Here is a 26,879-nt window from a genome sequence, read left to right on the forward strand (position 1 = left end):
GAACTAATATATGCGCTATCCAAAAATACATGTTTCAGAATCCTGCGGTACTCACGCAACCATCCGGGCATATAATTTGAAGTACGCATCAACTACCTCTATAAAAATTGTTAAGGATGTACCCCCCCCCCCCCCGAGGCTTCTGAAACATGGATATTTTGATAGGGCACATACTAGTTCCTAAGTGAAGTCTTAGCTCGACTACGGTAAATTCCATAGTATTGGAGCTATGGACCTTAAAAGTTAATTTTTTCATGTTTTTGGCAGCCTATAACTCCGAAATGACGGATTTCGGTACTCCATGTTGGTCTATACTTTTTGCCTTATTTTGATGTCAGAAATCACCTCCCAAACGTTGTCGGTATTGTTTTGGAACACCCTGTATGTCATCATCATTCTCAGCTTAATCAAATCTTTCGGTTGGTATATGTCTCATCTTTTTGGACAAATATTTTTCCGTTAAATGCTAATAATATTGTAGAATTTTAAAGTCATAATGTAATACTTTTTTTTTTTTTTTTTTTTTTTGTTAAAATATTACTTTCTTTTCTCATCAAAAAACAGGTGGCCTACAACCTTACAGGATGGCTTGAAAAGAACAAGGATCCACTGAATGACACAGTGGTAGACCAATTTAAGAAGGGTTCAAATCAACTGCTGGTTGAGATCTTCGCTGACCATCCTGGACAGTCCGGTGCTGCTGATGCTGGTGGCGGTGGCAAGGGTATGTATAATTCCCAGTAAAAGTTTTGACCAATATAATTTACTTAGAAACAGATGAAGTAAAGAGCAAACAAAAATGTTATTGCAACACAGAACAACAATAAAAGAAAACTGTATTCAAAGTTAATAATAGGATTTTTCATTCTATACAAAGGTCAGTTTTGATTTGTGATTATTTCTGTTTTCATATTGGGCAAAAATCGATGAATTGCGATCATTATTCAGTAAATCAGTACAATAAAGAACTTGATTTGGTCTTTTGGCGTATGTTCTTTATATATTTCTTTCAATTTAGAAGATTTTTAAAGTACAGAAACAGAAGTTCAAAAATTATCAAATTTAAGAATTATTCCCACTAATGAAACAGGAAGATAAATAAATATACTAATTTAAAATATTTTGAGGTGAACTTATCTGTAATACAGTAATTCTCTATATAAGAATTGTAAACAAATGTAAGAACTGGTTGTAAAACATAAAGAAGAAACATTTTAGTACCTTGTTCCATCGCTAGTATGATATTATTTCTAATAAATCAAAAACAATGCCGTTCTTGGGTGAAATTACAATCAACAGATTATTTCTTTATTATACAATAAAGAAATACGTTTGTAATAGGGATTGTGATTTGCTTTAATCAAAATAAAAAAAGTAAATATAGTATGACAAAGGATAGATAGATAGATAGAAATGTAGATAGTATTCTTATATCCTTTGTCATACTATACTTACTTTTAAAAAAATTACATTAAAGTAAATCAAAATCCCTATTACAAATGTATAACCCTATTGTATATGCTTGAGTACGTATAAAATTAATACGATTTTTTTCCACCAACATATATACCAGAATAAAAATACGAAACTTATGTATCTTTATTAATTATGATTAGAAAAAGATTATAATCAGATTAAATGATTATAATCAGAAAAGATTTGATATGTAATGTAATAACAACTCGTTCTTACGTTCAAACGCAATTACATGTAAGATATCTTTAATATTATGTCCTCTTTCCAGTAAATCAATTAAATAGATTAAACCTGCATGCATGTATAATACTGTTCCATCTTTGTATATTGTTACGCATCTCCGCTTCTATTTCTGTATATAACCTTTTACCATAAACATTTATGAAACTTTCAACAGTATTCGGATATAGATAATCTACTTAAGTAGTACGCTTCATTTTGGTAAGTTATAATTGAAAATTTCACACCAAGAAATAACATTTTTCCTTTGAATTTTGGTTTATTTATGCAACAAAGGCAAGCAAAATCCGCAAAGTAGTTAGAAACATGCAAACTTCAATTTCACAAAATTTCAAACTCATAATTTAATTGGCTGTTTTGCTTCAATGCTCTAAACAAAACCGTAATATCGTAATATACTGACACAATAACTCGTATTATATATATTTCTGTCGTTTCTTCTAGAGCATTTGAAGTGTAGATATAATATTAAATTATTTATCTTTGTTAGATATTGCTTGCTATTAACTCTTTAACTTTAGGATCAATTTTTAAAACATTCAGCTTCATGTAATGCCTCACTATAAATATTAATTGCTTGTAGAAATACATTTTTTTTTTTAATTAATTGCTACTGAGCAGTTGTGAACTTTCTATTTAATCCGTGCTACTGAATATCATAACTAATTCTCATCATTAATATATGAAATGTCAAGTACGAAATATCCAGTTAATAACTACATTTTCTTTTCTTTTGCGCCATTTCTTTGTTATCAGGTGGAAAGCGACAGAAGGGTTCCGGCTTCCAGACGGTATCAGCCCTCTACAGGGTAATTAATTAGTTTTCTTTTATTACGCTATGCTTAGATGATTTTTCACTTACGTAGCAACACACAACATTGCCGGAAGAGATCTTTCCAATTCGATCATTCGATCAGCCACGATGAGTTTCACACACATCACATGTTCCTCCCCTTCTCCCAACACGAAGATGGAAGAATACCGATATCACCTCTTACTTTCATATTCACTCAAGGTTCCCTCTCCTTACGATAAAAATCACTGAAATGTTACTTGTATACCTGCCTAACTTGTCAGTATATGCACACTACGATAAGGGAAAGTAATTACGGGAAAATCAAACAGCAATAAGTATGTTAAAAGTGTAAAATTTTACTGATGGAAAAAAGTGCGTTCATTGAAATGTTAACTAAATTCATATTACATCTAATTAACACAATCTGACAAGAATGTAGGTATACAAGACGTATAATAGTTAAGTGCTTTCTCGATATAAGTTTTACAATGTGGAGTTTTCTCTTTTCTCTCTTCCAATAGGTGGCAGAGGCAAGAAGGGTGGTGGTTTCGCTACCGTATCTTCAGCCTACAAGGTTTCAATTGTCTTACGTATGATTGCATTGGCCTTTTCATGACAATCGATTGGGACACATGCATTTTAAAGACCTTTGTTTTATGTCCTATTTTATTGAATCATTAAACTGTCACCAACAAATCGTGAACTACGTGTGGTGATAAGTTTATATAAAATTATTGCTATTATTTGAATTGCATTATCAATAAGAAAAACCACAGTTCACGTGGCACACTAGAATCATATACAATACATTTCTCTCCTGATTCGAGACTAGGAGAGAGAGAGTTTTGTAAATCTTGAAAGACCTTTCTGTAGTCCTTTGTACGTACCCGTTCAATTTGGTTGGTAGCATTCTTGATATACTGTATACATTCCTTTGCAAGACCACAAGCACTGCATGAAAAATATATAGAATGCCCAGTTACCTGTAGAATGAATACATTTCTTGCTCCATGTTTTTGGTCTACCTGTAGATAAGTTGATTCATTTGCAGTATACTGTAGTTCTCTACCTACAACCCAACCCGCTGAAACTTTCATTACTAAAATGTCAAAATTAGTTTTAAAACCTCTATTTTTTGGTAGTTTAAATAGTAGTTACTTCGTATCAATAGAAGAAACAGCTTCAGATAGTTGAATTTGGTATTTCTATCAAGTCAGAGTTTTTTTTTTTTTTTTTCAAATAATAATTTTTATATAGATATTTTCAATTATAAATGATTTTTAGATTTGAGAGGTAAATATATAAGCTTTCTATGGTAGAGGTTTTAGAGTATTATACCCTGAACATTACTGCCCGCATCCAGAAAGCAAAGCACGTTAAATAAGCATGTTTGATTATTACATAAGAGAAATTCAAAAGTGCTGTAGCAAAATACTAAGAATCTTTTCTTATCACTCTACAGGAACAGCTTAACCAGCTGATGACGACTCTAAGGAGCACTCAACCTCACTTTGTGCGGTGTATCATTCCTAATGAATTGAAGCAGCCAGGTCAGTACATAAAATTACATTTAATAGTAATTAATCTCTTTTAGTTAGACATTCAATATATTATCTGATAGTAAACATCTTTTGCTCAAATATAATATTTTCTAAAATAAGTAGAAATGTTTTTTAAAAGAGCATTCATTACACTAAAAAAAATATTTCCACTAGAATTACTTTTTTCATTAAGGGTCTTATGAGGATGGAATATAAATATAAATATAAAAAAACGTTAGTTTCAATCACTAAAATACTAAAGAAAAGAAAAATAAATTTTTGTTTCACAAATTTCTTGTTATATTATTACTTTGTTAACTACTAAAACTGTTGTTTCTCTTTCTTGACTTACATCTGATAAATGCACCTACATCATTCCTTACTTAGGTTTGATTGACTCACATCTGGTAATGCATCAACTGACTTGTAACGGTGTGCTTGAAGGCATCCGTATTTGCCGAAAGGGCTTCCCCAACAGGATGGTCTATCCTGACTTCAAGTTGAGGTGAGAACTAGTATAATGTCAACTTGTATAAAATATAGTTACCATTGTCTTTGTTACTATAATCATAATAGACAAGCATTTCTTCCATACTATTGACATATCTAAATACCATAAAGATTAATGAATTGTTAGGACATATAATTTTCATCAAGTGTTAGATGGAAAGTTATTCTATTTTAGTGAATCTCATAAATCATTGTTTCTTTAAAACTTGTTACAAATACATGAGTTATGTAGGATCACAATTCCAAACAAATAGTGCAACTACACTTCGATTTCTTCTTCGCTCGTCTCTTATTTTAAAAAATGAAAACAGATAATTATTATTTATAAATTAATTATCAAATTATTAGGTTGTAACATTAATGCATGAAATCATAGTACTCTTTCTGCTTGATAAAAGTATTAAATGTACTACAAAATAATAAGGAATATTCCAATATTGTTTCCAAAGAGCACACGTTTTCGTCTTTATTATATATTTGCACAATGTGAACTATCTTTACAGACTTACAGGATGTCCATTGATAATAATGGTAAGTGTCTTCTTACGCAGTGTTCATCTTCCACATAATTGCACATTCAGAAATAAGAGTAATATTAAATCAATTTAATGAACAGACAATTAATTATGTTGTCAATGCATAGAAGTTTTGATAAAACATTACAATATATATCTCCATTTTCGTTTCCGAAAAGATACATGATCTTAGCTCCTGCAACCATGCAGAGAGAAAGTGATCCCAGAACTGCCGCTCAGAAGTGCTTGGAGGAAGTTGAACTGGATCCCGACAAGTACCGAATTGGTCACACTAAGGCACGTAGTTAAACAAAGTTCCAGTTGAACCTTCATATTGTGTTTGATGTTCGTTCTCTGAGTCACACTCTCCAGCATCGTATGAAATATTGTTTTCACCTCCCTTTTCCTTTTTCAGGACTGAAATTTGTAGTGCATTTTCCCCAAAGTATTTGAACTTCACCAAATGTAGACTCAATATTGTGAAGTTGGTACTCTTGTACATCAGCAATTGGTAGAATAAGAGACTGTACAAGTTTGAATTCAACCTATATTATGTATGTTATGTATTATCCCCCTTCTTATGTACTGTACCTATTATACGCTCGTATCTATACAGTACCAGTAGATCCTTTGAAATAATGACACATATTGTACACTTTGAAGGTGTTTACAGTATATTTCAGGACTAATCTTTTATACCCTTTTTGTAACCTGTATTTCAAATTACTTAGTGATTTTTCCGATATTATTTACGAATTGTTATACCTAAACTCAGATACAACTGAAGTAATTTTACTCCACCTAAGCCCTGTCTTTCGTACTATCATAAGAATTATTATTTATGATGTATTTCGGAACACCTTGCATGAACTTTGGTGCATTTACAGAAACACACCATGTATATTTGGTATCCTTTATGTACTTACCTAGTTATCAGATACGTCGAAGTATTTAGGTTTAAGTTACTTTTTCTTACCTGTTTTACTGAGTGTGGTTTGTGCCTCTTTGTTTTACCCAAGATACAAGATTCTTGCATCTGCTCAAGTAGCAAAAGTCGACGACCCCAAGAAGGCCAGCGAAATCATTTTGGAAATAATTCAACTGGAGCCTGAGCAATACCGATTAGGACACACGAAGGCATGTACTTGGATGGATTTTCAGACATCAAGGGAGATATAATCTCTGATGATGATGTACTTAGGGATCGAAATTGTCTTCCTGTTTTTCATTATTTTGATTATAGTTTGTGTTGTTTGAAATGAAATATGCTTGCTTTTCCTGTCCCTGAACACGAGACACTTTGGGACGAATTCTCTGGACATTCAGTTGGTGGCAATCATATTTCTCTCTTATAATTATAGGTTTCCAGTTTAAAAATAAAGAAATTTATGCTTTTACCTGCATGTGTGTGTGGGTGTATATGTGTGCGTGTGCGTTTTTTTTTCTGTTACTTCAAACAATTGTATGTGATATGAGAAGAATGAGTGTTTGTGTGAGATCTATTTTGAGAAATTACAAAACTACTTCTCCCGCTTTTGTGAATTATGATTTTTCGTTCTTTCTTTTTTCTTTTTTACAGATACAACTTTATATGGGTCACTGGACACTCATTTAATATAATGAACTTTGTAATCTATTGTCTTGTTATTATTTTAGATATTCTTTCATTCACGTACACAAATATTCCCTTTCTACAATGAGTCTTTTCCACCTTTTTTTAAAAAAAATAAAATTATTGCTTCTGTATGTATACTTTATATCTTTTCAATATCGTGCACAGTCGACAATTAATATATACTACATAACTCGTAAGAATCTGTAGTTTATGAAATTAACTGTAATATTCAAAGGCTAATTATTTTTAACTGAATTCGTTTTATAAATCATCAATTTATCACGACTCTGAATCGTTGATCAAATATGTTAACAAAAGAACAGATGAAATGTTAAATTATTAGACATGCGAAATAAATTCATACGCTCTATACTAGTGGGAACCTAATACGAATATAAGATATGGTTAGTTTTCAGCAAGAATTATCATTAAAAAGCAAAGAAATTAATGTGATAGTATTATCCCATATAGTCTGAAGCAACAAACTCTAAATACAAGTGAACAATAATTAAATATGCTAGAAATAATGAAAATATGTTTCGAAACTAAAGTGTAATAGAAAACCTCACAAATATAACATTTAGATTAGAATAGATCATAAACAAAAGTATCTACAAAAAATCTCACATACAAGTGTTGGAAATGGCCATAATACTTAGATTTCTAATACTACTCAGTACATCAGAAGTAACAATCATGCCCCCTCATCTTGTAATGAAAGTAACAGAACGAAAAAAATAGATACGTTAGTTGATGTTAAACGAGATGACAGAATTCTAGTGTTTATTTTAAGATCTAACTTGAAAAAGAACTAAAATTTGGACAGTATTTGCTTCGAAGTAAGTTTATATTTGGATTTTGAAATTACATTTACATTGAAATGAAATCAAACTTTCGTTTTACATTTTTATAGTAGCTACGACTTTTATGAAAAGTTCCGTTAATATTCACAAACTTTTAAATACTTTGAAGTAAGTTAATATCAGATTTGGGTATAACGCAGACCATTTTATGTTTATTTAATGAAGTTCCCGACCCTTGTTACATTTTTTTTGGTGGCTTTTGAATATAAATTTTAAAAAATAAACTCGAGTAGAGATTTTAAATACTGAAGAACTATATTCCTACTTCAAAGTTTATAAATCAAATATTTTATGATATTCATATAAACATTGTAACTATTTACAACTTTGGTTTCAGTCTGCCCCAGTACACAGTTTAGTTTAATAGACTGAATCTGGAATTCAAGTCCTTACCTTTATTCGAATGCATGATGTTACAACTTTGAGAAGGACAACCTAAATGCTCAGCACGATCTATCGTCTTTATATTCTCTGTTTCATTCGTCTGAAGAATTATCCATACAAATAATCAAAACAAGGCAGTCAAATATAAAAGTTTGTTGGCAATTCGTAAAATAGTGAGTAACATATGAATGAACATGTTGCTTCAGATTTTGTCTATTAAGTTCATTCTAACCAACCCTATGATTTCTATCTTTTGTTCATGCAAACCTAAGTTAATAATTTGTGGAACTCTCGAAATAACGTTTGGCAGAAAAATAATGCAGTTACATTTAATTGAACATTTGATCAATTCAATATATTTCCAAACAAAACAAAATTAGGACTATAGAAACTGTTGCTATCACCAAGGTAGCTTAAAAACATAAAATGTTTTTTCATTAAAAACTCTTGTATGACATAGAAACCACATAAATCATAATAAATAAGGTAAATAATTACAACAATTCTAATAAATTGAACAATTCAGAAAATGTTGAATTCTAAACAGTGAAAGAATTACACGAAATATTTATAATTTGTACTTTTTAGTGATGGATGCCCTGTCATACAAGGAAGTGAATCTCTCTTAGAAATTTCGACATACAAAAGTGATTAGTTCATTTTCTTTAAAAAAATGTAATAATTTTTACCCTCTTTTTGTGCTGTTTGATAACAAAAACAACAATGCATTAAAATACCTTAATACGTTATTCTTTTATCAACAAACTCATTCACGAAAACAAAAGACGGCAATATACGTTTTGAAATTAAAGACGAGGCAATGAATTGTTCATCACAGAACAGATGAAACAAAAATATTTAACATATCAATACATACGTACGATTAAAATATACTTAAATTATCGAAAGTGAGTGTCGTTAACACACAATTCCAGTCAACATTTGGGTGAGACTTTTCCGTCACTCTTTAATGTGATCTTAGTCTATCTCTGCACATCGTAGCGATCTGTTTATCCATCTTTCAAGAACATTTGTGAAGTCATTTTGGGGTGTGTGTTTGAAAAGCGGTACATTGCATTTCTGAGGAAATTTCTGGATGGGAAATGTTTGGCCCGCTAAGATCCTTGAGCTTGGGAAATACGAATACCCGGAAGTTACTGGGCATAAGATCTAAGGAATGGGGTGAATGTGGAAGAGATTCGATGTGCTGCCAAAAGTCGAGCATAGTGCTGAACTGTGTGACAGTGCACGAGAAACCTTAAATTTGCCAAGTTGTAGTCGATTTTTTTGTAATATAGAAAGCAATCTCTTCTCCAAAATTTACTCATAGTACTGCCCAGTGATCGTATGTCCTTTTGATACAAGGTCAGCTAGAATTGCCTTCTTTTTACCTTAGAATATGGCATAGATAACTTTTCCGTTTGAGTGAACCGTGTGAGATTTATTGGGTGGGGGTGATGAGGAAAGTTTCCACTGTTTTGACTGTCGTTTTCTTTCGGGATTAAGCGGGGCAATAAACGTTTTATCCGTAGTCATCACGGAGTCAAATACTTACCTATTGGGAACACTATTGCTTATAAGTAGACCACCGGCAGTTATCTTGCGGAACGTCTTCACCTCGTCCAACTGCCTAAAGACCCAACGTAAACTAACCTTTCTCAGCTTTAGGTGGTCAGTCAGTATAATTTCGACGTGAGAGAACCCTGTTAGGTGGCACCTCGCCGTCTGTCGTTCATTATGAGGCTCGCAACACGGACAATGTTTTCAGGAGCTGTCACACGACTTGGGCGTTCAGTTTCTGCCAAATCAACCGTTGATCCCTCCTTATCTTCCGTGAACTCACGTGCTTACTTCCGAATAATACTATCTGCAAATACACCGTCTCCATACACATCTTTCAGCTGTCGATGAATATCCAGTCTTTCCACCCCATATAAACAAATTCTTTATGACAACTAGTTGTTCCTCCACAGTAAAATTCATATCACACTATATCCAAAAGAGCTGCTCTTGAACGATGCACCTGGAAAACAGTTACTGCGATTAGCAACTTGCAATTTGGCACAGTTATACTTTAAAATGTAAAGTTCAGTTCTTTGCAATTTCACTAAAATGCTCTCACGCATTTTGGATCTACATCTACATTATCTACATCCACATACTTTTGGTATTCACCTCATACACTCTCTATGACTCTTGTTTACCTTTACAGCACATATTATATTATTTATTATTTTTATCATTACTTTATTTTCATTTTTATTTTTTTATTTTTTATTTTATTATTATTTTTAGCTTCAGTGTGTGACCTTTGTTGAAAGGCTGAAATCAAGATCCTTTTTAATTGTTTCTCACAGCTAATATTAGTGTGCTTATTTCTTATACAAAACATTGTAAGACATTTTATTGTGAAGAAAAGATATCACAGGACTAATATCGTCAAGTTTGTTGCCATTTCCCTTCCTAGATACAAAATCCTGTGCACTCATATCATTAAAGAACCAATGAGGCCGGAAAAGGCCACGGAGTTAATCCTGGAGCATGTCAACATCAACCCGGAGCAATTTAGATTGGGGCACACAAAGGTATATTCAAGCACACCCACTAAAATGGAATTTTGGCATTTCAGTAAACCGTCTTTTGCTAGGAGAGGGTAGGATTTTTCAACAGAAACAGAGTAAACTATTCTACAATGTATCAGAAAAAAGTACGAATTGTAATACCTTTTGTATGCTTACTAGTACATAGATATAATAAATTGACCGGAATTAGTCAGAAAAAAAAATATGACGCTGAAATATCAAACCGCGTAGTATATTTTGTTCACGAGAGTACACGCACAGAAATTGCGAAGTACTATACATTACCTACTTAATTTGGAATGCATGTAACAATTTTTATACTCGGGTTTTTACCTACTCTGTCTGCAGGTATTTTCTGTAATATACCAATAAACTTATATTTGCAAATATTTCTGATGATATCTGAATAGAGATGAAAGCCAAAGTATATAAATTAGTACAGGAATTATTTACAAGTAAATAAAGTTTAGCAAAATATCGTTTCACTTAATTTGTACAGCAAAAATTCAACAAAAAGAGGATTAAAAGTTAAAAATAGGTTATCCTAGTTTTTCTCATATGTACTACCTTTCGAACTGTAATACCGGTAATCTGTGCGATAATATTAGGTCCAAAGCTTCAATATTTGTATTCTTTCTGTATTTTCCATGGTTTATATTAGAAATTACAAAATGATGTATCAAATATTATACGGAACAATGAAAGAAGAGAGAAACTGTTTGTACTTTGTATTATCTGCTATTGTTAGGCTTTTCTGTACTAGAGATACATACACACCATAAAAAGAGAAACGAAAGTTGTGTTGTGCAAAATCATGAGTTAAACCATTTCAAATGACAATAGAAATAGCTAAACGCAAAAACTAAAGTTACATAATATTATAGAAAATGTCATACACTGAAATGTGAGGCGAATTAGCTGAAAGCATAGACAATCCAACTGTGTTCAATACAGTGACAGATACGATTTTGTTTCTGAGAGTGTACTAATCTGAACAACATATCTGGTCGCTTGAATCTTATGTATGCGTTTATTTTAGCGAGTAAATAGTCCTTGTATGTGAGAAAAGTGTTCATCATGTAATCGTGTAATCAGTTGATGTAAGAAAAATAAAAGATAATGTTCCTACCTTTTCTCGCAAAATCGGTGTTATGAAATGCTGATTATTCTTACTGGTAGAAAATGCCTTGCACTGTAGATGACATAAATACATGTAACAATTAAAAGGTAGAAACAGAACCTTACATTACCGCATGAGCTATACTGCATCATTTTTGTTTGCATTCTGTCACGGCATGCTTTTCTCGGTAAGCAATGCTTAGCTTTAATTGTGTCGCAAAATTACCAAATTATTCAAGGTAAGTGCTAAAGCTTTAAGTAGCATGTTATTTTTTTTTCTGCCAACTCTATAAATGTACACACACACACACACACGCATATATATATATATATATATATATATATATATATATATATATATATATATATGTGTGTGTGTGTGTGTGTGTGTGTGTGTGTAAACGTAGAGTAGATTTACAAGTAGTTTAAATATTGCAATAATAAACATAAAAGCAGTAGAATATTATAAAAACAGTAGATTATTATAAATTTTTATACCTAGGTAAAGTATGGTGCTTGGTGCTTGTTATATATGACCGTATAAATGTGCAAACCACGCTTCAAGTAGTAAAGTAGGATAATCCCAAATTTTCTGCTTTAACTTTTAGTACAAACCTTATTCTTGATAAAAGAAAAATCAACGAAAAACAAATGCAATACGCAAATCTCAACACTGAAGTCATACATCATACTTTTAAATATAGTTTCCAAACTAACGGAGAAACAAAAAGCAATATCATAAAGTACTATCAACTTCACTGATCAGTTTGTTATTTCAGAAAAAAAAAACTAGTCTTTTCTATGGTGCTACAAATTACGTGCAAGTAAAACTTCTGTCGTTAACAATACTTTGGAAACATGGAAAATTTTGTTTTATTTTATTGAACGAAAGAATGTAATTACAATATGAACTATTTTACATTAGGCTCGTAACAATTAATAAATAACAAAAACACACACCTACATCGCCTACATTAAATAACAATAATAATAACAGCAATTCGTGGCTAAGCGGTTAGCGTACGCGCCTTTGGCGTGGGAGGCTCGTGTTTGATTCCCGGCGGGAGCTCATGTGGTTCGGATCCACGTTAATCAGTAGGTCCCGTCTCATGTAACCTTGCTGCTGAAAGGGGCGTTAAACTCAAAATCAACCCAACTCAATAATAACAGCAACAATGAAAACTGACTAAGATAGATGATACTTATAAAAATTTCACAAATGCTTTTTTTCTGGGGGGGGGGGGAGAAAAGTGTATGACAGAAAGTTAAGAGTTTATTGTAAAAAGATTCCTTTTCCACAGCTAGTCTTAGAGTTCTGATAAAAAAGAAGTATTGACATCTTCTTCTGGATTTAATGAAGCAAATATGACACAAAATCATCTGTTTGTGATAATGTGTATGAAGAAATTCATGTCATTTTCTGATCTGTTGAGATATTTACTTATCATTGACCAGAGTTGTTTGCAATAGTTCCTCAATGTTAGATCGTTAAATATATATACAAAATAGAGATATTGTTATTTGCTTCTCCGTCATTTTGAAACTTTATAATATACAGTGTGTTTCAAAACAACACTGATAATGTTTGGGAGGTGACTCCTGACATCAAAATAAAACAAAAAGTATAGACCAACCTGGGTGCACAAATGCTTCCTTTCGAAGTTATAGGCTGCCGTAAACATGAATAAATGAAATGGTCATAAAACGTCTATTTATTCCATGAAGCATACTACATAACAGAGATACTACGCACGATACTTACTTATTACATTTGTTATTATTATTTAATATTATAAAAGAACGGGAAAACGGAAGTTCAATGTTGTTAATGTGATAAAGGATATAGCCAAATTATAGAATTTTCCTTTATAATGAGTCCTGAAAAACCAGAAAAACTCAGAACCAAACAACCTAACATTCGCACATGTATACGACCATGTATAACTTATTGTTGTAAATAACCAATGAAAGATCATGGAAAAGAGAAAAAAAAATCAATTGTTCTATTTTTAATTGTGAATTTGTAAAAATAAAGTTTTCCAATAAATATGTGTAGTTGTGTTTGTTCACAAATTTTCCTTGTGCACATGCGCGCACGTTTATTGTTAGAATTTTGCACTACCGTTGTTGTCATATGTCCTTATGTTGATAATAAAAACTACAGGTGTTCTTCCGAGCTGGTGTCTTGGGTCAACTGGAAGAAATGCGAGACGAGCGATTGGGCAAGATTGTCTCCTGGTTGCAAGCCTGGATCCGAGGCTATTTGTGCCGAAAGGACTACAAAAAGTTGCAAGAACAGAGGTACAGTACACATTTTTGTACTTCCCTATTTAGTCAACTAGAATTAAAGCGTCGTTTGAATAACTAATGAATGAAACACTGAAGAAATACTTCATGAAATAGGTCCAAAATACTATAAGTACTTAAGAAAAATTAATTTTACATGTAAGATGAATATCGTTTGAGTATCATTTAAACTTCCATATGATAGAGATAATAAAACAATATTAAATACAATACGTACTTAGAGCACTTTCAGCACTCAACTCTACCGAACTGATTTCATATACTTTCATACTTGGAAGGGTCCTTAGAATTTGAAAATTAGTTTGTTTCCTGCGGCTGGTATAATTCGCGAATTATTATTATTATTATTATTATTATTATTATTATTATTATTATTATTATTATTATTATTATTATTATTATTATTATTATTATTATTATTATTATTATTATGCCATTATTGACAAGTCATCTGCCGCAACTGAGAAGCTTCCATGCTCCACAGTGTTCTTCTAGTCTCTTCGTCTTCACTTACTATTTTTCTATTTTAATATTGTCCATTAATTATAGTCTCGTTTGCTCTCTCCCTCTCTTTCCTGCCACCATACCCTCTAGTACGTCCCTTATGATACAGTTCCTTCTTATCCAATGCCCCAACCAGTGTCCCTTCCTCTTCTTAATAATATCTAAAACTATTCTTTTCTCCCCCACCATTTCTAAGATTCTCTCATCCGTTTTCGGCTCGACCCAGCTAATTTGCTCCACTCTTCTCCACACCCGCTTTTCGAAAGCTTCCAGTCGTTTTTCATAATTTTTGCGTAATGTTCATTTGTTATAATTTCACGTGAATAAACATCATTCATTTGTTAACACTCCCATCAAATGCTATGAAATTTATCTATTGAAAACGTTTGATATTCCTTCTGGTTCACATTTCTATCGTAAAGTAATGGTCAATAACGAAGACATCTAATCTATGAATGCCATTACTTTAATTACTACACTATCGCTGAATTGGAAAAGTGATATTCTCGAAATATGTACATTTCACAGTTATAAATTTGACAGCGGATAAGTTTCTTGCCATGCGTCGAATATACTGAAATGAAGATTTACAAAAAGCAAATAGTGCGCCTGTTAAATTCTTATACCTATACAAATATTCAACAACTTTGTCAATATTTTAAAATTAATAGTAATAAAATAAACTGTCGCGCTGTAAGACTCAGAGACAGATAGCATACGTTTAACTGGGTGATGCTTGGACAGCGCATCGACTTCAAGCAACATCATTCCTGACTTCTCTGACTCGCGATCCACTACTTCTTTATTCAAGTATCTCCCTTCTTGTTCTCATATCAGTACTCAAAGCCGAAAAATCTTGAACTTCAATTGAGATTGAAACTTGGAATTACACGAATCGAAGATAAGTGTGCTAATCATGTGGCCTTGAGAGAAACAATATTACTATCACAAATTAACTATAATTCTCGATTTAAAACCACATCTTTAAGAAAATTATTCAAATAAATTTTCCTTTTAGTACTTTAAGGCATCTGCTAAGTACATTGCAATATTCTGTTAATATTAAAAGGAAAGGTATTGTGAAAGTTCAAAGCCGGATTTAGGTTTAATGGAGCCCTAAGTTATTGAAGCTAATGGGGTCCTTCAAGTGTTCAGATGAAGTAGGCACCCTATATACAGAAATGAAGAAACTAGTGATATTTTAGGAAGCAGGCTAGCAGAAGGGGACTCATTACTTAAATCATAGGAGCCTACTAACACGAAGCACTGTTGCTATATGTAATATTTTATTTATTGTTTTTTCTTATATTTTGGAAATATACATCCAGCTTTTTCTTCTAACTTTTTGAGGCCCCCAAGAGAGTGAGACTCTAAGCTCTAATTTGTTTAGCTTATACATAAATCCGGCACTGTGAAAGATCGATTTTCATGAAACAAAAAAACAAATATTCAGGAACTGTTTCTTCCGTCATCTTAACCAAACCCGTAATATTATGTATGAATCTACAGAGTTTTAATTTGTTCAGTACAATTTAGGCAGCAAACTACTAGTAATTTTCACTGAGGAACATGTATTTCCTTTACATCTTTCAAACGAAGTTTTTTAGCGGTTTCTCCAGTTCTTCCAGCTGAATAGTAGAAGAACTCTTTCAGTTGAGCTTGTGAGCTTGAGTTGTGTGTACTTCCTCTCTTTCGTTCTGGCGTATCGTCTCCTTCAATACTTTATATATGATGCAGTCTCGGAGTTTACAATAAATAAATAAATAAATAAATAAATAAATAGTTATAATATTATGTTTAAAGATGACTGTTTATTTATCGGTTTCTATGTTTCTCCTTTATACAAATTCACATCGTTAGCTTGGCATCTTCTAGCTTTGCACAGAGTGTAATAGAGACCTTGGCTATTTAGAACTTTTATATTATATATATAAACTAGTAAATGACTCTAAGTATTGTTATGGACAACAATTTGCGTTCATCTTTCTGCGTCTTTAATATAGAAATCATCTGAACTCGAAGTCTTGTTCGAAATTCAAAAGGTCAAACATCAAACAATCGCTAAATATATGTTACTTTATTTTAAATGAAAACTCTAAATACCAAATTTCATGTCCCTATCCTTGAGGGATTCAGAGGTATAGACATCTTATTATAATTAGAACGTCCACTCCCATTTCCATGTGAAATTCCAAAAAAAATCCCTTCTTATGTCACAAATTCAATGTACTGTCCAACTTTCAAGATTCTAGCTTAAGCAGTTTGGCCTATGCGTTAATGTCAGTCAAGACTTCTTTTATATAGAGACTGGCTGAAATGCCCGTTCTTCGCACGTGGATAATAAGTTTCTGGGAAATATTTTAACCCCCCCCCCCCCTTCCTTTTGGATACTCATTTCAATGAAAGTATAATGATAAAAATCCGTAATGTTACCCCTTCTCACCTCAAGCCGATGGGGACTGAATTTAGACTTAAATGGCATAGCGAACGACACGGTCACTATTCATCTCAGCAACCCCGAAAATTATGGATTGGGCACTAATATTGGTGGTTTTCGATTATTTTTACACATCATCCACTTTCTAGCTCTACCTCTCACATCCTATGCCACTGGAGGATGTATATGGGCTTATATGACATCGGTGATGTCACTATTCATTTCAAGAGACTCCGAAAACTATGGCACTATTATCGTGTTTTTTAAAAATTATTTTTACATGTCACCTCCTTTCTACCTTCCCCTCCTAGGGATGACTTATCCCGACAGTATTTGTTTCCAGATTGTAATCATATCAGTACCAGGTTTAGGTAGTTGTTCCAAGCGTTCCAGAGTTATGCAGGAACATAAATACATGTCTAATATAGATATAAAAATGGACCCTTGTTCTCTTTCCTCAAACGAAGCTTTTCAAAAACAAAACTTTTCAGTTTATTATCAATGAGGAGTTTATATGCTAAGTTTCGTGTTCCTAGCTTGAAAGGTTCTTGAATTTCACATAAATTATGAACCCGCTCTCTCCCCTCAGGATATGTATTTTAATCAAAGTAACATAAAATTTCAGTTCGAGGTAGGGGATAACTATATCGAAAAAAATCATATCAATCGGTTCAGTCGTTTTCCTGATTCGACGCCCAACAAGATCACTTTCATTTTAATATAAAGAGCACAGTGAACAATGCTGCGTCTGAAGTAGGCAACCTAAACATCCTTCTTGTGCTTCAGGTTGCCTACTGTTCAGATCATTGATTTGTTTTGCACAAATCTTATTTTCTTCTGTGTGAAGCCGGTTGGTTCAAGAATCGACAGGGGCAGCGTCAAAGGCGTTGCTCTTTCATATTTGTTTCATTCATTTCCTTATTTTGAAATATTTTGCAAGAATCTTATTATTTCCGTATGAAGCCATATACTTTTACTAGTACAAGATTTAAAAAAAAAAGTTTCTATTTCTTATATTTCGTGACTGATTCTTAAAGCTACTTACAATATATCTGGGTGGATATGGTTCAATTCTTGGTGAGAATCTCACATTAAATTGTAGGTCGTTTCATATAGCCTCGGCGCTGAAGATCAACGTGACCTACGTTTGAGCAAATAAATAATATCATAAATATAAAAATTCTGTAACTCTCCCCGCTGATCTAGTGGCTAGCGCGCGTATTTGATGCATGTGGTCCTGGTGGGAAAGCATTGAAATTTGAACTCACTACTGCGTTTGGATTCCACCTTAAATTAAAGACCCATGTCTCTGACAGCCTTAGTGTTGAAAAGAGACTTGTTCATAGGTTAAATACTACATAAATATTTAGGTTTCATCTTCTCTTATGTACATCTTAAAAACAAAAATTCACTTCAATATCGATTAAAATTTAGAATTTAAACTTTACTAGTATCTTAAATTTTGTTATAATATAAATACAAGGTGTAAAATTAAGGATGAATAGATATAGATTTTTTACTATTTATTTTATTGTGGTTTTGATTTATAGATCGATATAATTTGCTATGAACTTCATAACTAATAATAATAATAATACCGTAATAATAATAATAAACATAAGTTCCAAATTGGGGCCGCGGTGGCTCAGTGGTAGAGCATTCATCTCTGATGTGTGGGGTCCCTGGTCCGATTCCAGCTCGCGCCAATTGAACTTTGTGGTGGACAAACACCATGTGCGTGGGTTTTCTCGGGGTTCTCACGTTTCTTCCTACTTTCTCCATTCCACCATTTCACTCATCTCTCATCATCACCATCTCCTTTAGCCTAACCGGCATAAACGTGGGACGTAAAACTCAAAGATTTAATTTCATTTTTGAGTCCCATATTTTCAGAGCAGAACTATGCATTTACTCTTTTTCTTAAAACGAATTCTAGCTATTCGAAGAAAATACAGCATTACTTAAAAAGTTACTCTCTTTCGCCTTGTATGTAACGTACTTGCATTTGGTGCGCGTTAAACGCTGATATTGCATAAGGACATATGGCGAAAATAGCATAACGTAAAGCATAAAAAGCAGATACTATAAAGCTAGAAATTAAAATTATTCTTAAAATTCTTGCACTCGAAGGATTTTGATGAATAGTATACGAAAACGTTTTGTGACATAGGGTGAAAAATATTTATAAAATTAAGTTTTGAAAGATGTAATTTCAAAGTTTAGTTACATATATATGTGGTTGACCTTTGGAATAAATAAATCCCTAATGGGGACGGTAAACAAAATTATGTACTAGAAAGTCATCATCATAGTAGTAAAAGCATTATTACACAAGACAAATGAAAGTAAACAATACGAACTTTCGCTAAATGTTTTATCAGACGGAGGAAATGCAGAAGGAAAGAAAAATTAGAAAACAGACAAGTATTTCAATACAGCGCCCACCTGGATTCTTCTCAACAACTATTTATATTTTTTCTTCATCCTACTGCTTCCTCATCCAATTTGATAAAGCGTTGAGCAAAAGTTCTTATAATTTATCTTTGTTAGTGTTGTGTTGTAATTATTCTACAATTACCTGGTTGTTAATTTGTTTATATTTATACAGGGTATCCCAAAAGTCCGGTCTCATAAGAAATATAAAACTGTTGCAGATTCAGAATACGCATAGTTGAATAAGTAGAATAATAGCTACATCGCTTCAGATATGAAAAGCGTTAGGGCAACAACCTCAAAGTGATACTGCTCTTTAGTCTTTTAGGTGTCGATACGAGAATGGAAAGCTCGTTGTGTATTGCAAAAACGTTCATTTTTTTGTTTATTCCAATTTTTTACCTGCAAGGGAGAAAATGAATTTTTAATTTATTCCGTCGTTCTTATCTGTAAAAATAAAAAAAAAAAATAATAATCAATTTTTCATTTATTTTAACGTTCCTACCTTCAAGACAGTAAATAAATCAACAAAAATAGTTCAATTTTTAGTTTATTCCAACAGTTCAACCTGAAACAAACGCTATATGGTAATATAGCACTATTCTACTTATGTGAAGTCTAAATCTGCAACATTTCGATATTCCCTGAGATCGGATTTTTGAGACACGTATATACGTATCATGCGTAAATGTAAGTGTAAGGACACACTTGTTCGATAATAGTTTATTTATTTATTTATTTATTTATTTTTAGAAATACAAATATTTACAGCGTCAACAACGTAGGTTGTATTTAACCTTTCTCTTTCCAGACTTGCCCTCCAGGTCGTACAGCGCAACTTGCGCAAATACCTCCAACTCCGAACCTGGCCATGGTGGAAACTGTGGCAGAAGGTCAAGCCTCTGCTCAACGTCACCCGAGTCGAGGATGAGATCAAGGTGGGTTGAATGCGAAAGGAAACAATAATTAGACCTTTATCTTTAAGGAATATGAAGAAAAGAAAAGAAAGTCAAAATTATTAAGTACTTAAATGAGCAAAACTTTCATTTGTTTTCTTACTTGAAAGAAACTACGTATTTTGCAATAAATGAACATTATTCTTGAATAGAAGATATCATGTACAGAAGTATAGCTCCATTTTAGATGGAAATTTTATAAAAATGAGAAACAATTAAAACGAAAATATTTTAGTCATATAAATTGACATCCTGAAGCGTAAATTCAATGAAATTAAAAACTGTTTTATACATAGAATCTTCTTTTCCTAAAAGATAAGAAATGCAATATTTAAAAAAAGAATGTTATCTTTGTATTTTGTATTTGTATTTTGCCTTAAGAATAAGGGTTAATAAGTATTTCAGAAGAACAGAGGAAAAACTCAAATGATAGTTTAAAATTGCATATCTACTTAATATTTCATATACTAATTACCGATACATGGTTTCTACCGAAAATATCCAAAACAAAGGCTCAAAGTTTTTCATAGTGAATATGATGTAAATTTTCATTTCTTGATAAATTAGTGAAATTTTAACTCCTAAACATCTTAAAGAGTATTTTCAATAGAATTAATATATTAAACGCAAACATTTTCTAGGTTAGTTTTTAATGCATTTAAAGGAGAATGTTAATTGACTTATATTTTGGATCAACGCCAAAACTTGATAATGAGATGACAATTCAAATTCTGACCATATCTTAGTTTTGATAAACTTCAAGCTGTTGTCTTGATTTTAATGATTTTAAAATTTCATTTCGTTAGATAGTCATACTTTAAATTTTCACTTGTAATTTCGAAGGTTTGAATTTGATGGTATATTTGTCTTTTAATTTGGACGTTTTCTTTCATTTTCTCTTGTTTTTTCTTCTTTTTTAAACTATCACCTATGAGACTTTGTAATTTTCACTGGTTTATGTAGAGTAACTAATGAAAGTTTGCAAAATTACGCAAAAGTACGAAAAAAGCTGCATGCTAGTCGGTTTTTTAAACCAGTAAAACACAATGCAAACTGAGGTTGATTCAATTTTCCGGAAAATGATTAAAGGAGAGATGTGCAAGGAATACAAGAAAACACCATGGCTATAGTGGCTAGCGCATGCACCTTTTGTGCATGGGGTCCCGAGTTCGATTCCCGATGAGAGAGCCTTGAAATTTGAACGCATTCCACCTTAAATAACAGACTCACATCTCTTATAACCTTGGTGCTGAAGAGTACATTAAACTCAAGACCAACCAACGATAAAAATTCTGCCTTGACATGCAGGACACTGAATTAAATAATGGAATTTTACAAAGAATCTTCAAAACTTTACTTTTTTTTTTTTCATTCCTATGGAGGAAAATGTCGTACTTATTAATATGCTGGAATGGCTACGATACGTGGTTCCACAAAGTCCTTTTATTTCTTCTTAGTTTGGCTGAGAATCCTTTACATTTTTAGTATCAACGAAGCAGTGTTTGTCACGTTGCCAGCCACCCAGCCTACACCATCCTAATTTTTGGAAGTTCTTAGCGAAGCAGTTCCTCAGTTGCTAGGATCGACTCCTCATCCCCAAACGCTCCGACCCGCTTGTTCGTATCTCCAAGTCACCGGTTGGCTATCCTTATATATATATAGCCTCATTTCCGGTGGAACCGATTTTTATCTAACCGAAAAAGCGGTTTACCAATTTTCTTGTTATCTTGCCAATCGCGGTTCTCTTTCTCTCCGCTGGCCACAACTTCAAGATTTTTTAAAAAAGAAAATTTTAAATATAGGATTTTTTTTGTTGTAATTTTTTGTGTGACAATTGTACATAAGGTTGTGATCTAATGGATTGCTGTGATAACACACAACAGAAACTGGAAGAAAAAGCCCAAAAGGCACAGGAGGCCTTTGAGAAGGAAGAGAAGCTTCGCAAGGAGCTGGAAGTCCAGAATGCTAAGATTCTGCAGGAGAAACAAGAACTTCTCAATCAACTGGAAAGCGAAAAGGGAACCTTGTCCGATGTACACGAGAGAACCGCTAAGCTCCAGGCACAAAAGGCTGATCTGGAGGCCCAGCTTCATGTAAGTATTTTATTTATTTACTTATTTATTATTCCAAGAAATTTCCCGAAAAATAATCAAATTTGTCATATTAACTAGGTTGCATCAGATGACACTTTTGAATTTATAAGCCGAAATTATAACAAGGATGTTAATATTTATTGAAGCTTAGACATTAGAAACAACAGTTATTTCTCTCATTTTAATGCTATTTTACATCCTCGAGTTAATATTGAAAATTTATCATTTTTTAAAAAAGGAAACACACTACATTTTGCATAATAAATTTTCATAATGCGTAATAAAAGAAATTTATACGAGTACTTAATTGTGTTTATGGGTAGCTATACAGTAAGTAAGTTTTTCTAAGTATAAAAGGATCATTTTTTAATGATCGGTAGGACTTCCATGTATACGACTTTAGCTGCGCCAGAATATGATTCATTTCTTGTCACACCCAATATACGGCAGCTGTTGTGGAATGTAGGGTGATTTAAATTTAGAGCAAAATTCCAACAGGGAGAAAAACTACCCACATACAATCCTTCAGCTAAGAAAAAAGAACCATTAATAGTGTAACAAAACGCACTGAAATATGCAAATTAGCTCCACTATTGTGTTATAAAAGAATGCAAAAAAAAAAAAAAAAAAAAAAAAAATCGTGCTTTTGAACTGAGAAAATATTTCTCTGAATGCAACTTAAGAATATAATGCACAAACTTTATTTATTTATTTATTTTAAAAAGGAAACACACACGCTGAAAGCACGCGAAAATAGAAAGGACTTCTAAGAAATTCCTGCTCCTATTATCCTTATAGGGCGACTGACTCTAAGAAGTCCAAGGCGAAACGTGACACTAGTAAGATTGCATCCATGTAGTTGGCTCTGCTCCATTCCCACCCATAATATATGGCATCTGGGAGTAAAACCGGATATTACTGAGTGCACACGCAAAAATGCAATTTTTCCGCAAGTCCGCTAAAAAAATTAAAAGAAAAAAAGTCGTCTCTGTTGTTTATTTTGTCGCAGAGCGTTTTCTTCTTCAATTTTGAAGACTACTTTACACATGAAAAGCTAACTCTAGCTTTTAATCTACAACCACAGTGTATCATACCCAAGTGTATATTTGTTACTGTGATAAAAGCGCTAAAAGTTCTATTCTTAACGAACACCGCCTACACACATTGATTTTTCGAATTACTGGAGTAAATAAGAGCCAAGCATAGAGCCTGTAAGATGGGTGCTTATGATGTATTGCAGACCCCTGGTTCTTAACTCGTTAGAGAGGTGGGGTTTATTTGGCACAAAGGTCGGACGGAGCAGGCCCAGCCTAATCATAAGTTTTCTTCGCATAGATGTTGATTTTATACGCCAGCTGCCGCCTCTGGCATTCGTCCAGCCACACCATAACGAAGAAAACGGGGGAAAAACTGAGAGAAGTCGTTAAGAAGTGGTGTGTTTCTCTCCAAACGTAACCAACACATCATAATCCTTGGCGCGTGGGCAGAAAACGGCAACTGAGTCGTCTTTGACGGAGGGGGACACGCACAGAGATATGAAGCGTACGAATTCTGTACTTCAGTCTTCAAGCTTCTGTGGTGAAGGGAAGGAGGGAGACAGAGGAAGACTCGCTGTTCCCACCTCTTGATTTATACACTTATACATACACGAAACAAATACCGTTTTATCCTCACTGAAAGAATGGGTTCTGTGAAAACGATTGAAGAACTCTTGCGGGTAACTACTGGATTTCTTTAAATTTTTCAAAAATTTCTTTAGATAGAGGAAGTACCACATAAAGCTATACATATATTTAGTCAGCATACAGAGTATGAATAAAAGAGTTGTACAGCCTAATAAAATTCCTGAGTTTATTTCGTGAATTTATATTTAAGAATAATAGTTCAAAAGAGACTTGATAGAATTTAATTACATTATTGACATGAAAAAACAAAAAGTCAAATTATTACGTTAATAGATGTAGACGTTATTAACGTTACCATTTTCGTGTGCAGGGAATCAAGCTGATAAATGGATCGATGAAAAGAAAACATATTAAAGGACTATTGATGTTACAACAATTACGCCAAATATAAACTCCTTCAAAATCTTTCTATTTTCTTCCCATGTGCTACAATCGTTTTAACTACGCACAATAGTAACAAACAAAGAATGAAGTGCAAATCAGACGCAGCTAATCCCAATTCAAAATCCGTAACTGACAGAAATAACAAAAGACAATCTGTTGAGAATTTCTAACTAAAATTCTAATATTCTTTAGAATGATTTTTTTCTTTCTTTTATACTGAATTAGAAATTTGTAGCTGACTAATTTCTGAACTCACATTTTTTTTTTTTTTATTCTAATACAGAGGGTCAAAATCAAATTAAATTGTATATAGTTAATAATATGATTGCTTTATACAAACCATTCCCAGTTAATTATTTCTTAAAGGAAATAAGACAAAAAAACAATGAGAAAATTATAATAAAAGTATACTTGATTCGATATAGTATATCTTTAAGAAACTTAACGTAGTCTATTTTTTCTCTATACACAGGACACTCAAGAGCGACTTCAACAAGAGGAGGATGCTCGCAACCAATTGTTCCAGGGCAAGAAGAAACTCGAGCAAGAAATTGCTGGCCTTAAGAAGGATATTGAGGACCTGGAATTGGCCGTTCAAAAGGTGCGTTTTCATCTTCTCATAACTAAAACTATAGCGAACGTAATCCATGATAAGTAAACTTGAAACGATAAATAAAAACCTAAGCAGTAGGCATTTTTATAATTTTGAGAGAAAAAGATACTGCAAGACTTATTTGAGAGCCATCGCACAACTTATCTTTTAACGGTTTATCAAATACTAGGAAACAAAACCTAACGTTATAAGAAAGAATTACACTACAGCACTCTACCGCGAGCGTTTAGTTTAGAATGTATATCTTACATAACTCTTTGAACTTCCTGTGAAGAATGTTGATTTAACGCTGAAATGTTTAACAAATAAAAGCCGGCTTACAGTCGAAGTGAACTAAATCAAGCAAGAGACGACCATTTCGGGAAAAGGTAACAAACGTCACGTTCCCAAAATATCTCTGTTTGGGAAAACAGTTCAGTTTGACACAGTGCTCCTTGCAAAAGCAAACATTGTACATTAAAAACGAAGTGCCAAAATAAACACTTCAGATGCTTACACGCAGCAGAGAAACTGTGACAGAAATGTTACATGCTCCTGCATGGAAGCTATCAAACGTGCGCTATAGTTTACTACATAAACGTTAGACGACATTTTAAAGTGATTATTTTATGAAAAGAAAACAAAGTTTTATTGTGTACGATATGGTAACATAACGTGTTTTCCTGTCATATTTTAAAATTAAAATAACTTGCGTCCGTATGAACATATTTTTTATAGTTTTCAAAAGACTTTTGAAATCTAAAGATTAACACGTTATAAAAGATTTCCGTTCATTATTTATCATATAATGTCAATTTATTGATATCTAGTAATTACTCGTATTAAGAATACAAGTCAAGATATAATTTAATTCGTAAAATGTGATCATGGCCATGTATAGTAGATGAAAAACCGACATTATTTATTTATAATGAAACTCTCTTTATAAATAATATTATAAACGTAAATAAGTATTAATTTTATTGTGTCAATACAATAATAATATAAGTTTTGAAAAACTGAAGTAATTTGAGAAACGATTACAATTATGATAAACTTATTGAAATGTTTCTGGATAATATATATTATGAATATGTTTTGAGTTTCTAACATTTTTTTAAAATTGGCAGTTAAAAAACCACTAAGTGATTTTGAAAGATGAGAAATAAACTAAAACTCAATTGAGACCAACAAGGCAATTATTGGTATTATATCATTACCTCACTAAGAGATAACAAGAGAATTGAAAATACTAATTGAATGTCTTTATTCAAATTACAGAGCGAACAAGATAAGGCCACCAAGGACCACCAAATCAGGAACCTCAACGATGAAATTGCTCACCAGGATGAACTCATCAATAAGCTGAACAAGGAAAAGAAACACCAGGGTGAAATGAACCAGAAGACTGCAGAGGATTTGCAGGTAAATACTGTTCAAAAGTTTTCCTTTTTTTTTTTTTTTTTTTTATTTGTCATTAAAGAAATATAACAAATAAAATAGGAAGAGAAACTAAATAATAATATTGATTAATTAGTTGGCAAAATTAAATTTCATTCAATGTTATTCAGTCAGAAATTCACAAATTTAAAAAAAAAATAGTAATAACTTTACAAATATGCTACTATTAGTCAGTTCATCTTCATTAACAACACTTTCAACATTCCTAGGCTGCTGAAGATAAGGTGAACCACCTCAACAAAGTTAAGGCTAAACTGGAACAGACATTGGACGAGCTTGAGGATTCCTTGGAACGCGAGAAGAAACTCCGGTAATTATATTTTCTTGTCTTTTATATATATTCTCCTCTGTATTCTCTAAGTGTGCTTTTCATTTCAAACATTCCT

General features: G+C 32.5%; 1 protein-coding gene across 50 annotated transcripts in view; it reads left to right on the forward strand.

Annotated features, from left to right (window-relative positions):
* Nucleotides 1–26,879, forward strand: part of Mhc (myosin heavy chain) — a 99,053-nt gene that overhangs the window by 47,075 nt on the left and 25,099 nt on the right. For 14 of the 50 annotated variants that reach the window (XM_081750893.1, XM_081750870.1, XM_081750864.1 and 11 more), the window contains exons 15-25: nucleotides 565–724; nucleotides 2,473–2,525; nucleotides 3,975–4,062; nucleotides 4,441–4,558; nucleotides 6,098–6,215; nucleotides 13,806–13,942; nucleotides 20,134–20,260; nucleotides 22,162–22,371; nucleotides 24,913–25,041; nucleotides 26,314–26,457; nucleotides 26,703–26,803. In XM_081750893.1, the coding sequence (XP_081607019.1) occupies nucleotides 565–724; nucleotides 2,473–2,525; nucleotides 3,975–4,062; nucleotides 4,441–4,558; nucleotides 6,098–6,215; nucleotides 13,806–13,942; nucleotides 20,134–20,260; nucleotides 22,162–22,371; nucleotides 24,913–25,041; nucleotides 26,314–26,457; nucleotides 26,703–26,803 (1,385 nt within the window). Of the gene's footprint in view, nucleotides 1–564; nucleotides 725–2,472; nucleotides 2,526–3,033; nucleotides 3,087–3,974; nucleotides 4,063–4,440; nucleotides 4,559–5,257; nucleotides 5,376–6,097; nucleotides 6,216–10,407; nucleotides 10,526–13,805; nucleotides 13,943–20,133; nucleotides 20,261–22,161; nucleotides 22,372–24,912; nucleotides 25,042–26,313; nucleotides 26,458–26,702; nucleotides 26,804–26,879 lie in introns of all 50 variants that reach the window. The other 36 variants (XM_081750903.1, XM_081750899.1, XM_081750881.1 and 33 more) reach the window with 5 other exon arrangements.

This window comes from Thermobia domestica, chromosome 3, assembly GCF_964235325.1.
Source record: "Thermobia domestica chromosome 3, izTheDome1.hap1.1, whole genome shotgun sequence".
Classification (NCBI taxonomy): Eukaryota; Metazoa; Arthropoda; class Insecta; order Zygentoma; family Lepismatidae; genus Thermobia; species Thermobia domestica.